Genomic DNA, 15,891 nt, shown 5'->3' with positions numbered 1-15,891 from the left:
GGCGGCTCTACATTAAGCTCAGGGGGTTCAAATGAACCCTTGAACTAGCCCAAAAAAAAATTATAATGATCCCTTAAATACAAATTTGAACACCCTAATTCTAAAATTTTGTTAAACACAATTGAAATAAGTTTGAATTTGATGCTCTTAACAATATCTTGCCTTTTAAACACACAAAAAAGTCCAATAACAAACTAATTTGATCTAATTTTTCTTTTTTAAAAAGCCCAACAACAAAAGTATAAATTTGTTAATCTTAATTCTTAAACCTTATAAAAAGCTCATTTAGATCTTAAAAAATTTGAAATCAATCAATCAAATGAGAGATTAGTGGATGAATAATTGTTTGACTATGTACATTGAAAAAAAATGTAACTGTTAGAATTGATAATAAAGATATCATGTGACGATTTCAAAATATGAAACCTCAAAGAAGGTAATCATAAAACTTCTTGCATTTGGGTTTTTTTTTTTTTAAATGCCAATATATTCAACTTCATTTTTGTTTTAGATTTTATATAATTTATGTTTCTCATTACACCCACTAGAAAATAATCCTAGAGCTGCCACTGTCCGTGGGATTGTGAATCAGTAGCAATACTGGTTTTAATTTGGTATTGGTTTGTGAATTTCTTATGTATAAATTTATTTTGTAATTTTTTTAATAAAAAAATGCCATATCATTAAAAATAAATGTCAAGTTTTTGTTTCGTTAACCACATAAATAACAGTACTAACATCAGTTAGTAAAAGGACTAATACAATTCAGTTTTAAATTTTGAAGGACTAATTGTGCTTCTTTGAAACTTGAGGGACTAATTGCACGCACAAAATAAACTTGAGATACCAATATTGTAGTTTCACCATATTTTTACTTAAACAAACAAAGTTAGTACCACAACAATAAAATTTTGAAAGGTTAGAGACTTAGAGTTTAATTTAAGTGCCACAACTTGGCCTCCTCTTGGTCCATTTGTGCCCTCAAATGTCTTGTTCACTGCTATGAACTTTTTTTGTTTCGTTAACCACATAAATAACAGTACTAACATCAGTTAGTAAAAGGACTAATACAATTCAGTTTTAAATTTTGAAGGACTAATTGTGCTTCTTTGAAACTTGAGGGACTAATTGCACGCACAAAATAAACTTGAGATACCAATATTGTAGTTTCACCATATTTTTACTTAAACAAACAAAGTTAGTACCACAACAATAAAATTTTGAAAGGTTAGAGACTTAGAGTTTAATTTAAGTGCCACAACTTGGCCTCCTTTTGGTCCATTTGTGCCCTCAAATGTCTTGTTCACTGCTATGAACTTTTAACCTTCAACATCTGCACATAAAAAAAGTAAAAATGGTAATATTATAAGTAAATAGTAATGCACTAAGACCGCATTAACTTTTATGCTTTTATTACAGTAAGACTCTTAGGCCGCCGTGTCACTTTTTTATTAATGATTTGACCGAATTTTAATAGAAAGATTTCATTTGATACCATATTAAAATTTATGCACTAAATTGACAGAAAAAAAAAGAGTTAAAGAGGGTCTTATTGTAACAACAGCGATTTTAGGGGGGTCTTAGTGCATTTTACCCTATAATAAATATCATTTGCAATATTTTGTAAATCATTGTCTTGCCAAATAGTTTTAACTTGTTTAGAACTCCATTTAATTATTAAAAAAAAAAAAAACATTTTGGTAACTTATTTTTTAAAAATGTGTTGGTACTCCTTAACTACCGAATGTAGCTAACACGTATTAAGAGGATTGTATGATCGATAACATCGCCTACCATCATAAATTCGTAAGGTTCCTTTTGCCCTTTGTAATGGTCACATATTCCCTATCGGTAGTTTTCTGGATAGAAATCACAAAATGTTACTAAGCTTTACGCGATGCAGCTTTCATTACATCCATGATGCTTTTGAAATCTTCAGATCCACCAGAAACCAATATAAAATTGGCTAAATTCTCATATGCTTGCATGAGTTTCAAGTCATGGGAAGCATTGAAAACCGTGACTCACTGTATCATTAGGTGTTTGTTGCACAAAAGCCACCTGATCGGTGACCAATGCAGTCATTTTTTCTTGGTTCGCTACTATTTTTTCCTTCAGGATGGTATTTATGTTAGTGCCATCAAGTTCATTATTGCATGTGGCAAGATTTATGACCATGTTTGAAGATCAAACTATAGATTGCTGGTGCCAAAATATATGAGAGAGAGAGAGAGAGAGAGAGAGTAGGAAAAGAACAAACCAACAAAGAAAGAAAAGGTCCAAGAGAAGGAAAAAACAAGAAAAAAAAAAATCAAAGAGAGATGCATCTTTTACGTTACAATATAGGGGCAAAAAGTAATTGATTCGGTTGCAATAAAATCATACAAGTTTTCTCTTCAAATATGAGATAAAGCATTTTTGTGTGTTGGGAGAGAAAATACTTGAGCCCTACCAAAATCTCTCAAATTTTCCACCTCGACCAAACAACCCAAAAACCCTTTCTCTTATATTTTCTCTCTCCCATTTTCTATCCTCCCTATTTTTATCACAACCAAACGAACCCTTAGGCCAAGTTGGCAATCATATTTTATTGACTAATGCTTTTACCACATGAAGCAGAAGTCATAAAGAACATCCCTTTGAGCTGAAGAAGACTTAGGGATTGTTTATATGTAGTGCAACGAGAAAATGAAAATTTTATTGTGAAGAGTGCTTGTCAGCTAATTATGGTGGCCAAACAAGCTGGGCTAGTGGTTCCTTGTTGTTCGCAAAGACACATATGGGTAAATTACACATACCACTTCTGTGGTATACCTATAAAACATGGAACTCCCATGTGGTTTATTTTGTGATACTTACCTCTCTTGTAGTTTATTTTATGAGAGATTTACCCTCCTTGTGGTTTGCTTTATTAGCAATTTTAGCTAACTTTAACAAATTTTGGTGATGTGAAAAGTGTTGACATCATAGCCTTATCATAGAAACCAAAACTGAGAATGACATCGAGCGCATACAAAAGCTAATAAGTGAAGTCCAACTGCCTGTAAATCCCAATTTCTCCATAAATTTTTCAATAGAAATTCATTACACTCTATCATAAGCTTTGCTCATATCTAGTTTTAGAGCCATAAACCCCGATTTCCCCTTCCTCTTATTTTTTAGGTGAAGAAGTGTTTTGAAAGCTACAAGAATATTATCTGAAATCAACCTATCAGACATGAAGGCGCTTGGGGATTCTGAAACTAATTTGGGTAGGAGCTTTTTTAGGCGGTTTGTTGTGGTCTTGGATATGATCTTGTATAGGACATTACAAAGACTTATGGGTCGAAAATCTTTGGCTGTTTCTAGTGATTTAACCTTGGGAATGAGAGATATGAAAGTATAATTCAAATTTTAAGGCATTGACCTTGAATTAAGGACTAAGAGGGAGGCAACAATCACATCTTGTCCAATAAACTTCCAGCAAGATTTATAAAAGATTGGAGACATATCGTCAAGCCCCGGGGCTGATAATACTTTCATTTGTTTCAATGTTTTTTCCACCTCCCAAGGTATAAACTCTTGGGTCAATTCTGTATTCATAGGAGCTGTGACTTTCGATTCAATACCTTGGAGAATCAGCTCAAATTGTGATGGACTTGCTGAAGTGAAAATTTTCTTGAAATAATCAACCATGGTTGCCCCAATCGAGTTCTCATCCACCAAACCTGCACCATCCTCCAAAACTAGCTTTGAGATGAAATTTCTCTTGTTTCGTTGAGTTGCACGACTGTGTAAATAGTTAGTGTTCATATCACCCCTCTTCAACCAATCAACCTACGACCATTGATGCCACATGCAATCCTCCTTGACCATAAGATCATAGACTTCTTCTTTGAGGATCTTTACTTGATCATGATTAAGCCCTCCCATTGACAATGGTTCTTCTTCGGCTAGTTGTTTCTTTTTTGGAGCTAGAGTTTGACAAATGTTTCCAAAGGATAATCTACTCCAACTCCAAAGACTAGTGCAACAAGCATCAATTTTTGACATTGCCCTTTGCATCTTTTCACCTGAGTTTTGGCCATCCCAAGCATGTTTAATTACTCCTTCACACCTTTCATCCTTCAATGAAACAGCTTCAAAACGAAAGGGTCGATTTCGTTTGTAAAATCTAGCATTCTCATCATCTGAGCTTAACCATAGAGGGCAATGATCAGATAATGTTCTGGCCACATGATGAACTTGAACTGTGGGAAACATTTGAGACCACAAAGGTGTAGCCACTCCTCTATCAAGTCGGATCCATGTTACCCTTGCCTCAAAGTGATTGTTGCACCAGGTGAAAGGTAAACCCAAATCTCGAAAATTGCAGAAATCCAAAGCTTCTCTAAACTCCCTCATTTGTGTTCTCTTCTAATTACCCCTCCCATTTTTTCCTTAGCTTTAACAATCTCATTAAAATCTCCCACACATAGCCAAGGAAGATCCATCTTGAGACATAAATGTTTTAGTAGCGCCCAAGAGTGTTCCCGGTTAGCCATTACAGAAATTTCCATAGAAACAAGTTAACCACCAGGCGTCATCCACTCTTGGGTTAACTACTGCATCAATGTAGGTTGGGGAAGAGCACATAACATTGAGATCAATACCATTCCTCCAATAAAGAGCGAAACCCCCCCCTATGTTGGTCCAAGGGACAATGAACACGTTTTCAAGGTGTAATTTCGGGCATAGTTTCTTCAAAAAGCTTTCCTTCGACCTTGGTTCCATTAGAAAAATAATCGACAGAGAATATTTTTGGACCAACTATGTGACTTCCAGAATTGCACGTGATTGGCCCAAACCACGGCAATTCCATCTGATGCAGTTCATTAATGTTAGCAGGGTTGGCATGCAGTCTCCACCACTTTGAAAAATTCATCTATAACACCTTGAATAGCTTGCCGCCTCTTGAAAGGTATTTCACCATCAATCACCACTGATGGTGTTTCTCTTTTTTTCAGGAGATGTGATTAGAATTGTGGCCTTCGGCTGAGCTTGCTAGGCAAGTTCTGCTAGTCTAGGTTGGTAGGATACAATGTTTAGGAGAAGAGGCCAAAACCCTAGTTGTCACATTTTGATCACGTGACTCACTTATTAACTGGGATGTGTTTAAATTCTTATAAACACAGGGTGATGGTTTTTGGTTTTGTCCTTGATCAGTTTTCTCATTATCGAATTTTGCTAGCTCGGCATCAATCCCATTTAATTTTGATTCAAATTCCTTTTGAGGGTTATCAAGAATGTCTCTGGATTTGGATACATTATTGATAACGCACTTATCAGCTTTCATACCCTCAAGTAACTTTTCTTCATGCGAATTCATATGATTTTGGCGTTACTAGCCAATTTGTGACTTGCCAAGTTTTTTGTAACGTTTGCTTCTTCATCTCTTCAAACTCCTTGAGCCACCTAAACTCTGGTTTTCATCAGTGGGAGGTCTGGAATATCAAATTCCATGGCAAATTGTGAATTGCATCCTTCGTTTTTTTTTTTTTCGTGCTACGTAAAACCCTGACACAAACAGACCAGACTTTCATGATGGAACAAAGGCTGGTGCATGTAGACTTGGTCTAAACTGTCAATCTTTTGAATTGATCGTACCTTCACTCTCAATCCAAATTTAGCAATCCTTGTTGTCGTGGGTGAGATGACCACACTAGTAGCATAAATTTGGGAGTCGATTTGAAACTTACTCAAATTTGTTTCCCATTCTCTAAGGATATGAGCCGCCCTCGACATAAAAGGAGAGAAAGATCAATAGTGACCTTCAGACGTATGAAATTTCCGTCATCAGTCTCCTTTGGATTAATTGGTAGAAGTATTTCCCCAATTACAGAGCTGATCTTCACTACAGCCTCCATTGTCAGATATCGGATTGGGATGCCTTGCAATTGTACCCAAAAACTTGTTTAATTAAAAGATAGTTCCTCAATGGCCAAATCCTTCTCATATAGTTTCATGACGACCAGGTGCTTATCAAAACTCCATGGTTCACTCGAAAGAATTTGATCGACATCTGCTTTGTTATAAAAAATAAAAAGGATAATGTGATATCCCAAATTCTGAATCTTGAAGCCATTACGAGCCCTCCACAAGGGGTTGAAAGTTCTTGCAATAACCTCGACATTCAGAGCTCTTGTAGTTCGAAATTTTGCAGCTATTGTAAAATCCATAGAACTGTCATCCTTTGTCAGATTACATCCAGGGCCTTCCCTGTCAGACAGAGTGAGTCGACTCCAATTCTGTGCCAGGTCCTCCATAGATTAGTGGTTTTTTGTGACAGCACCAACTCCTGTTTCCCAATCCCTAGAAAGAGAAAACACCCCCTAGCCGAGGAATAAACTTGTTATTCCAAGGAAACTGACCAACACCTTTGAACTGAAGGGACACAAATTCTACTGAGCACTAGAAAATCCCCTTCCTATTGCTATAGAGAAACTTTCATTAGTAAAAGAAAAGGGATTTCCGTGTGGGGAAGAAATGTGACATTATTTGCAGCCCATAAATATTCAATTTCAAACTAAAAGAAAAGGGACTTCCATGTGGGGTTCCAACTTACAAAATGTAACAGTTGAGAATACGTTTATTGATCTGCGGAAATTTCTTGCACGGAATCAACAAATGAAATCCCTGGCTTGCCCCAGTTAAGGTTTAGAAGTTATAGTGATTTAATGACTCAAGTCACAAAATTAAGTTTATATACAAATTTTTTGTATAGTAACTTTTTATACAAGTTTTAGTTGATGGACTGTGAGTTTGTGGGTGATAGAGAAAAAGTCATAAAAGTGATTATCTAACACTCACACCATATCATCAAATTATGGCACATGGTGTGGTCATAGAACTACAAAATATTTTACAAATGTCGAGATAACAAGTTGTTAATAGTCAATAATAAAGTTTTTTTTTTTTTTTTTGAGGAACAATAGTCGATGATAAAGTGATTGTTGGATATATTGTGCATAATAATTTACTCTTGTGATTTTGTAAACAAAACAACAAGCAAAAAATGTATGTAAAATAAATAAATAATTAAGAATAATTAAATATACTCATAGACCAGATGAATGCAGAATGATAAGTGCAAATCTAATCAAGCACAACAATATTTAGATGCTCACACTATTTACTCTTAGATGTCAAGCACAAAAATATAAGTTCACAACGAAAAAAATGTCTCTTTCTCTCTCTAAATGAAATGAGAGAATCACTATTTATAGACACGCTTGCACCATTTCATAAAAGATGCAACACTAACAAACACAATTCTAGAATAAAAAATATTGCACCTACACAAGTGTATAAACTCATAAAATGACCAATTTATTTTATATGTGAGACTCAAAGATTTCATCACTTTAATTATGTCTAGTGGGCACTTTAGAAGTCAATTTCTCACTTACTCTTTAATGGTTTTGGACTAGGAATCGCATGGCAAGTTGGGTATCATGAATATTCACCCCAACTTGAGGGAAGTGTTGATGAAGACGAACTCTATATGGCAAGCTCACCAACCAAATCAGGAAGAGTTGAAGACCAACCCAATATGGAAATTACACCAACCAAATCACCGTGTAATCAACAAATTCAAACACACAAAGAAGCAAAGGATACATGCATAAATGCAGATTAAATATATGTAGGGATGTTGTTTGTGAAAACCATGAATATAAAGGATCCTCTCTAACACAACACAAAAGAAAGTGAAATAGAGAAAGAAAAGACTGAAAGAGCTCTGTGAACGTAGGATCTTTATGATCGAACCACGTTAAATGGGTTTTCTTGCCCTACGGTTTCCTTTATTTTTCTCAGAATGGTTTCTATCGACAACATTATTGATAACCTCAAATGAAAAATAACAAACTTTAATTTTTGCTCTGCAATGAGAGAGCGTTGTTCTGGCTATTTATTTAATTATACAATCTTAATGAAGAAAAAAAATGTCCCAAGTTCGTTTAAATATGATAATTTATTCATTCTAGTTTATATAATAGGACTATTTTCAGTACAAAGCAGGCCGTTTCAGAATTAAACCAATATCAATAAGGGAGGTGTAATTAAAGATTACATAATAATCTGCAGTACAAGGTTATTTTGATTTATATATAGTTGCCTATGCGGCTGTGCCTATAAATCTAAATTTTGTGACAAGCCATTTTCAAGGGTATTGGTGGATCTGAAAAGGCTCCGTTTGAAATTTTGTTGAAAACGAACTTGTTAGCAGCCTCTGTATAGTGAATTCCATCCCAATTTACTCTAACTGAGGGGCGTTCACATGAACCAACAAATATTTGGCTTCCATCAACTGTGATTGTTGTTCCACAGTCAATACTGCTGCTATAATTGTATATGCCACCATAGCCACAACAAGCAATGAGGGGAAGCTCAAATCCTGATATTTTCAACCAAACAAATTATAAACTTGAAATTTTGTTTCATTTCTAAAAAATTTTGTCACTTAAGCATAATTCATTTGATACAAATGTTAAAAAATGATAAATATTAATAAGCATCTCAGTTTATAAGGTCGATCATTATTCATTATTAGTACTTTTCTGGTTATATAATATCATAAGTCTTACCATATTCCTTTGGTTTACTATATAGAGAGTACTTGACAGAGTAGATGTCCACATATGTGATTGCAGCTAAAGGAAGATCCTTCCTGAGTTGAACTATGGCCTCCTTCAACTTGTGGTTGAAATATTGAGCTACATCATTATAAGGCTTTGCGCAACCATAGCTATCCCTTTGAGCAGATAGAAAAGTTGCCAAAATAAGGGGAAGGCAGCCAATTGGTCCCGTGTTGTGGATCCAAAACGATCTAGCTCCCAAGTTATATATATTCTACATCATAACTTTCACTTGATTAGCATTAAAAGAAAACAAACTTTATTCGCCTGTTTTTACTGTCTCTCTTTTTTCTTTTTTACTAATTGGTTTAACAATTGTATGTTTCTTCTTGAAGTAGTAGGCCAAGGCCAACAAGGCAGCCCATTTTCAATGACAAATCGTAGTATATATTTAATTACCTTAACATTAATGGAGAAATTGTTTACTATATCAGGGATAGAAGCACTGACTTCCTCTATAGTCATGTTACCCAAGAACCCCTCAGCAAGATCATTCTGACCAATATCGAATGTGTATAAAGCTTTTGGAAAATAATACCCCTTGGGCAATAAATATGCATATATACCTCCTACAAGAAAATCAAAGGCCCAATATAAAGCAAAAATGCATTTGGTAATGCAGATGTTTGTTATAAGCACCCTCAATTCTCAAGAACTACAGTACCCAATATTAAGAACAAGTGAAGTGTTTACCCATTGATCCATTTTACCTTTTTTCCTTAGCACTTGTGATCTGAACTTGAACTGTACGAATTCTGAGTATTCGACATCGAGGTAGATGGGACTATATGTACCAGCAGGTATAATACTGGTTGGTAGTCTGATTGTGGATGCATATGTAGCAAAATTTGCTCCGTGTGTGAAGTTGGTCCCCAAGGAATCAAGGTAAGCGCTCAGATATGGGAGACCAAGACTCTTTGCTGTAACCATACAATGTGATTAAAGTAAACAATTGATAATTCAGCATTGCGCTTATAGTGGAAATTATTAAATTAATCTTGACAATGCTGCAGACAGTAAATTTCACAATCTTTTCCACAACTTATTGAGCAACATATGTGAACATTCACATCAGTTTATGCAAAAAAATATTGTCTATTATTACATATCAATTAACAATTATAGAAATGTTATGAAATTTGTTTTTGTGTTTAGATTTATTTATTTAATTTAGACCTGAATAAACGGTTAGTCCCCTAGATTTTACCAACTAGCAACTGCCAAGTGATGGCAAGGATGGTTGCTAAAAAAAATTTCGTTAACCGTACTTAATCTAATTGCCGGCCTTTGGATGTGTTTCTTTTATTTTTAAAAAATAACGTACAACTTTTTAAAATAACCATTTTTTCAGTGTTATTATATTTTTATATTATAAAATAAATAAAACGGTGGAAATTAAATCATCAAGTGCACACTAATTATAAAGAAGTTATACAAGCTAAAAGAAAAAGTCATTTTCCTACCACTAGATTGAGTAACTATTACCTACCTAGGTGGCTAGGGTTTCTCTGTCTCTCGTAGGCGGTAGAACGGGTGTCCTTCCTTGTGAAGGTTTTGGTCTAGGTTAACCTGGTTAATCCTTGCGTTGGTGGTTTCTTCTCTTCCTTTGGGGACTGGGAAACAGTTTGTCTGCCTTCTTTTCCGTTCATTTTTCTTTTCCCTTAGCAACATCTCCCTTCCTGTCGTTGATACTTTCTGTGCTCTTATGGAAGACTTATCTAGTCACTAGAGTCGACTCTCTCTGTCCGATCGTGAGGGGCCAGGATGCAATATTACTGAAGCACAACGTACCCAAGAGTTCATTATAGCGGCAAAGTTCCTAACTAAACAAGCCTTGAACGTAGATGCTATCGCCAACACTTTCAACCCCCTTTGGCACTGTCAAACTGGATTCAAAATTAGAATCAAGGAGACCATAAGGTTTTGTTTATCTTTGATAATAAGCCAGATATGGAGCAGGTTTTAGCCAGTGAGCTGTGGAGTTTCGACAAGCGTTTGATAGTGATGAACCACTATGATAATGACGCTCCGATTCAAGACTTGCAATTTAACAAAGCTACCTTTTGGGTGCAGGTACATGATATACCAATCAAATATAGGAATAAAGTGGTGGCAGAAAAAATATGTGATGCCCTAGGTGAAGTTGTTCACACCCTGGATACACTAGTGCATGATGGTGGGAGTTTTATCTAGATTAGGGTTACCATTGACGTCTCTTTGCCTTTATGCAGCGATCGTCTCATCTCCATTGATAATGGCAGACAAGTGTGGGTCAGTTTTAAGTATGAACGTCTCCTGAATATATACTACTGGTGTGGTTGCCTTGACCATGATGATAAAGACTGTGATGTGTGGATTGCAAGTGAAGGCACCCTTAAGACTGAACATCAACAATTTGGACCTAGCTTACGTGTACCGGCATTTGTACAATCTCGGAAGTTTGTTGTGGTTGTGCCTGGATATTATAAATCGAAGCTTGAGAGGCAGGTTAGGAGTCCAACTAGTGAACCTAGAGGTGGGCAAGGACCAATGGAGAGTGCAATGAACTTTAGTCCACATATTGTTCCATCAGACGCTGAAGAGAGGCAGCCATGTGATATCCAACCAATGAGGAATGTAGAGCCAGTGTTGGTAACTCCTACGTCCATGCAAAGTGAGTAGGTTGAAAGTGTCCCTCATGAAGCCTCTCAGCCTATTCTTAATGAGGGATGTCTAGATATAGATGGTCAAGCTTCTAAAGGTGATAACTTTGAATCTTAGCTGCAGGATATTGACAGAGAGCTCACCAAGTTTGACACTCCCTCAACTCCTTAGTTAGTTACTTCCTCGGCTTTGGACAAAATGGAGGCTCTTTCACCCTTATCCCGTGTTCCTATAAACAATGAGGAGCTCTCCTCTACATCTGTTCAGCCTACCAAATTGTCTACCTGGACCTGGTTAGTTAGGTCTACAGTTGATAGCTTAACTCCTTCAGTTTCAGCTAAAATGACAGGTGGAAAGCGTAGTTTTGATCCTACAGAAGATTGCTCCCTATTACCTTACAAACGTTTATAGGTTTTGAGGAGTGATGAAGAAATATCTACTGTATTGGTGGAGGCTGTTAAGCAGCCCCGCCAGAATCAATGAATTGCTTAGCATGGAACTGTCGGGAGCTTGGGAACATTCGCACAGGGAAGGAGCTTGTAGAAATTGTACGGGTAAAATATCCCTCCGTCGTGTTTATAGCCAAGACATGGACGGATGAAGCAAGGCTAGATAGGGTTCAAAGTAGTTTGGAGTTTCAGAATAGATGGGTGGTACCTAGTGATAATAGGGGAGGTGGTCTTGTTCTATTTTGGAAAGACTCTGTCAATCTTGTCGTGGAAGACTCAAAGAAGTATTTTATTGATGCTTGGAATGATAAAAACTCGGATTAACAATGGAGGTTTATTGGTTTTTACAGGGAGCCAGATACGGCAAGGAGACATGAAGCCTGGAGTGAACTTCGCCACCTTAACCACCACCCTATTGTTCCATGGATTTGTATAGGTGACTTTAATGAACTTGTCAGTCAAGAGGAGAAATTAGGAGGGGCTTAACGCCCTAATTATCAAATGCAACTCTTTTGAGATGTGATAGATGAATGTGGTTTTATGGACTTAGGTTTCTCTGGGCAACGGTTCACTTGGAGTAGACACTTTAGGGATGGCCACTCTATTTGGGAGAGATTAGATCAAGGGTTGGCTAATAACGGCTTTTTTCTACTTTTTCCAGGTTTACAGATTAACCATCTTCGGTGTGATTCCTCTGATCATGTTCCCATTCTTCTGTCTCTCTCAGGCTTGGATCCTCCTTCGCGAAATAAACCCTTTAGGTTTGAAGAAATGTGGCTCTCTGATAGTCGATGTGGTGATATTGTGGAAGCAACGTGGAGATCAATGCTTGACAATGACTCAGATGATGCAATTTTGACAAGGGTAGAGAGACATGGCCGAGACCTAGCTTGGTGGGAGAAAAATTGTTTCAGCAATGTCCGAAGGGAGTTGTTTAAATCTAGGCACCTATTGGTTCAGGCTGAAAAGGAGTCAATTAGAATTGGCTGTAATGACCGAGTAAGAGAATTGAAAGCTGAAATCTCCTCCTTGCTAGATAAAGAGGAACGCATGTGGAATTAGCACTCAAAGGTGTTGTGGATGAGCCAGGGAGATCGCAATACTAAGTACTTTCATAGTAAAGCGACGAAGCGGCACAGAAGGAATTCTATTCGGGGTATCAGAGACACTTAAAATCAGTGGAAGGAGGATCCTGAATCTATTGCTTCAGTGTTAATTAATTTTTACCAAGAGCTGTTTTTATCTTCTAATCCGTCACTTGCCAATGGGGTTTTGGACCGAATTCCTCATCTTATCACAGTAGACATGAATTAGGAGCTATCTAAGGAGTTCTTGGCGTGTGAGGTACAGATTGCTTTGAGCCAAATGGCTCCTTTGAAGGCGCCGGGTCCAGATGGGATGCTGCCTTTGTTTTATCAACACTTTTGGCGCATGGTGGACGATGATGTGATTAGATCTATCTTATCTTGGTTGAATTTAGGTACTCTCCCTCATCCTGTCAATCATACTTTTATTACCCTTATCCCTAAGGTTGATAATCCTGAGTATGTGCATTAGTATTGCCCTATTAGTTTATGTAATGTTCTCTATAAAATTTTTTCAAAAGTGATTGCAAACAGATTGAAAAAAATTTTACCCACCATAATCATTGAGCATTGGTCGGCCTTTGTAAAAGATCGACTTATTTCTGACAAAGTTCTTATGGCTTTTGAGACCTTATACTGCATGAAGCACCATAATTCCAAGAAAACGGGTTATATGGCGCTAAAGTTAGATATGAGTAAGGCTTATGATAGGGTGGAGTGGTCGTTCCTTTAGGCTATTATGAGGCTGATGTGTTTCAATGAGCAATGGATTGGACTTGTTATGGTGTGTGTAAGGACTGCTACCTATTCCATCCTTGTTAATGGTGAACCGAAGGGTTTGATTCACCCATCGAGGGGTCTTAGACAAGGGGACCCCCTTTCCCCATTCTTTTTCCTTTTATGCACCGAAGGATTACATGGGCTTATTAGGCATGCGGCAAGTGTGGGTGATATCACTGGTTTTTCTTTATGCAAGCGTGGCCCAAAACTAACTCACTTACTATTTGCAGACGACAGCCTTCTCTTTTGCAGGGCAACTCTGAACGAGTGTAGAAGTGTCATGGCACTTTTATCTCTATATGAAGAGGCTTCAGGTCAGAAAGTGAATAGGAGCAAAACATCTATTTTCTTCAGTAAATCTACTTCTGAGAATTTAAAGGTTACTATTAAGGGTATTCTGGGGGTTTAAGAGGTGCATCAGTATGAAAAGGATTTGGGTCTCCCCACTTTGGTTGGTAGGGGTAAGAGGAAGAGTTTTAATTATATTAAAGAGAGGGTTTGGAAGAAGCTCCAAGGTTGGGAAGGGAAGCTGCTCTCTCAAGCAATGCATGAAGTTCTTGTCAAATCAGTTATTCTAGCGATCCCTACCTATGCAATGGGGTGCTTTAAACTACCTTTGGGGCTTTGTAATGACATTGAGGTTCTAGTAAAGAAATTCTGGTGGGGTCAACGTGGTGACCGGAGGAAAGTTCACTGGCTTAAATGGAAGGAGATGACAAAGTCAAAAAATGGTGGGAGGCATGGGGTTTTGGGACTTGGTTTTGTTTAATGACTCCCTTTTGGCAAAGCAAGCTTAACGCCTTTTGCATAATACGAATTCTTTGTTTTACAAGGTTTTCAAAGCTCGCTTTTTCCCAAATTGTTCTAAGGAGTCAAGATCGGGTTTGTATGCATGGTGAAGCATTTTATATAGGCGGGATGTTATTCAACGAGATGCTAGGTGGCGTATAGGGTTTGGTAGGAAGGTTCGGGTATGGCAGCACCACTGGTTGCTGAGGAAGCACCCTCCACTTCTCTGTTCTCCAGTGGTCGAAGGGTTTGAGAATGCCTTTGTGGATTTACTGATTGATGACGAGAATCGGACTTGGAATGAGGAGCTCGTGGATGGTCTGTTTGCCCCTGAGGAAGTTGACCTGATTAAGAACATTCCTCTAGCACGTGGTTCAGCTGAAGATATCCTCTTTTGGCCCCACTCTTCTAATTGCTGGTATTCATGCAAGACTAGCTATTGTTTCCTCAAAGAAGAGAATGAGCTAAGCCCGTTTCGAGAGCCAGTGAACACCAAACTATGGTAAGGAATCTGGGCTCTGAACTGTCCAAATAAGATTAAGAACTTCATATGGCGTGCCTGTCGTAATTCAGTTCCTTCAAAAGTTAACTTAATGCGACGTACAATTTTGCAGGAAGCGATCTGTGAACGCTGCCACCAAGTAGAGGAGTCAGTCATCCACGCTGTGTGGTCTTGCTCTAGTTTAGACGCTGTGTGGTCTGACTTGCAGTCGTGGGGTGTGCGTCGTACCCAGTCTTTTGTGGACTTCAAGGAGCTGCTGTCTTGGATTATTGCTAATCATCAGGAACCAGAGTTGTTTGCTATTACTGCTTGGACGGTTTGGCATCATCGGAATCAAGTTCGCTTAGCCCAATCCAGTATCTCTCTCTCGCAGCTTGCTCAGCTCGCTAAGGATAGGCATGCTAAATTTCTAGCAGTACAGATTCCCCGTGTCCTAGTTGTTCCACGCTCCAGAGCTAGATGGGTGCCCCCTTCGAATGGTTTGCTTAAAATCAATTTTGATGGTGCTAGCTTCAGAGTGGAGAATAAGTCAGGTATTGGGGTTGTGATTCGTGACGGTCAAGGGATGGTTATAGCATCACTTTCTGAGAAGCTTCCTAGAGCTTATGGTCCTGAGGAGGTGGAGACTCTTGCTGCTGCCAAGGCTCTTGTTTTTGCAAGGGAGATAGGGGTTGACAATGTTGTCTTGGAAGGTGACTCTAGCATTCTCATGTTTGCTCTTCGAAGGGAGGATCATGATCTTTCAGCCTCAGGTCTTTTGGTGGAGGATGTTCAATTACTTGCTGGATCTTTTTCTAAATTACTTTACTCTCATACTAGGAGGGATGGTAATAAGTTAGCTAGGATTGCAGTTAATATTTCCAGTTTTCTTGTGTGGATGGAGTCTGTTTCGTCTCACTTTAACGATATTTATTAGGCTGATTTAGCCGGTATTTCTTAATAAGATAAATTCCAGGTTTCTTTCTCAAAAAAAAAAAAAAAAAAAA

At 37.6% G+C, this 15,891-nt stretch overlaps 1 protein-coding gene across 1 annotated transcript in view; it reads right to left on the bottom strand.

The window, feature by feature from the left end:
* Positions 1 to 7,976: 7,976 nt before the first annotated feature.
* Positions 7,977 to 15,891, bottom strand: part of LOC111992212 (esterase) — a 17,518-nt gene continuing 9,603 nt past the window's right edge. The window contains exons 2-5 of the mRNA XM_024024077.2: positions 9,368 to 9,577; positions 9,057 to 9,226; positions 8,607 to 8,871; positions 7,977 to 8,416 (exon numbers count right to left, since the gene is read on the bottom strand). Of these exons, the coding sequence (XP_023879845.1) occupies positions 8,160 to 8,416; positions 8,607 to 8,871; positions 9,057 to 9,226; positions 9,368 to 9,577 (902 nt within the window). The 3' untranslated portion in view covers positions 7,977 to 8,159. The remainder of the gene's footprint in view (positions 8,417 to 8,606; positions 8,872 to 9,056; positions 9,227 to 9,367; positions 9,578 to 15,891) is intronic.

The sequence above is a fragment of the Quercus suber genome, unplaced genomic scaffold (assembly GCF_002906115.3).
Source record: "Quercus suber isolate HL8 unplaced genomic scaffold, Cork oak 2.0 scaffold_905, whole genome shotgun sequence".
In the NCBI taxonomy this organism is placed as follows: domain Eukaryota; kingdom Viridiplantae; phylum Streptophyta; class Magnoliopsida; order Fagales; family Fagaceae; genus Quercus; species Quercus suber.
The sequence above is the reverse complement of the archived record's forward strand: the minus strand, read 5'-3'. Positions and strand labels throughout refer to the sequence as shown.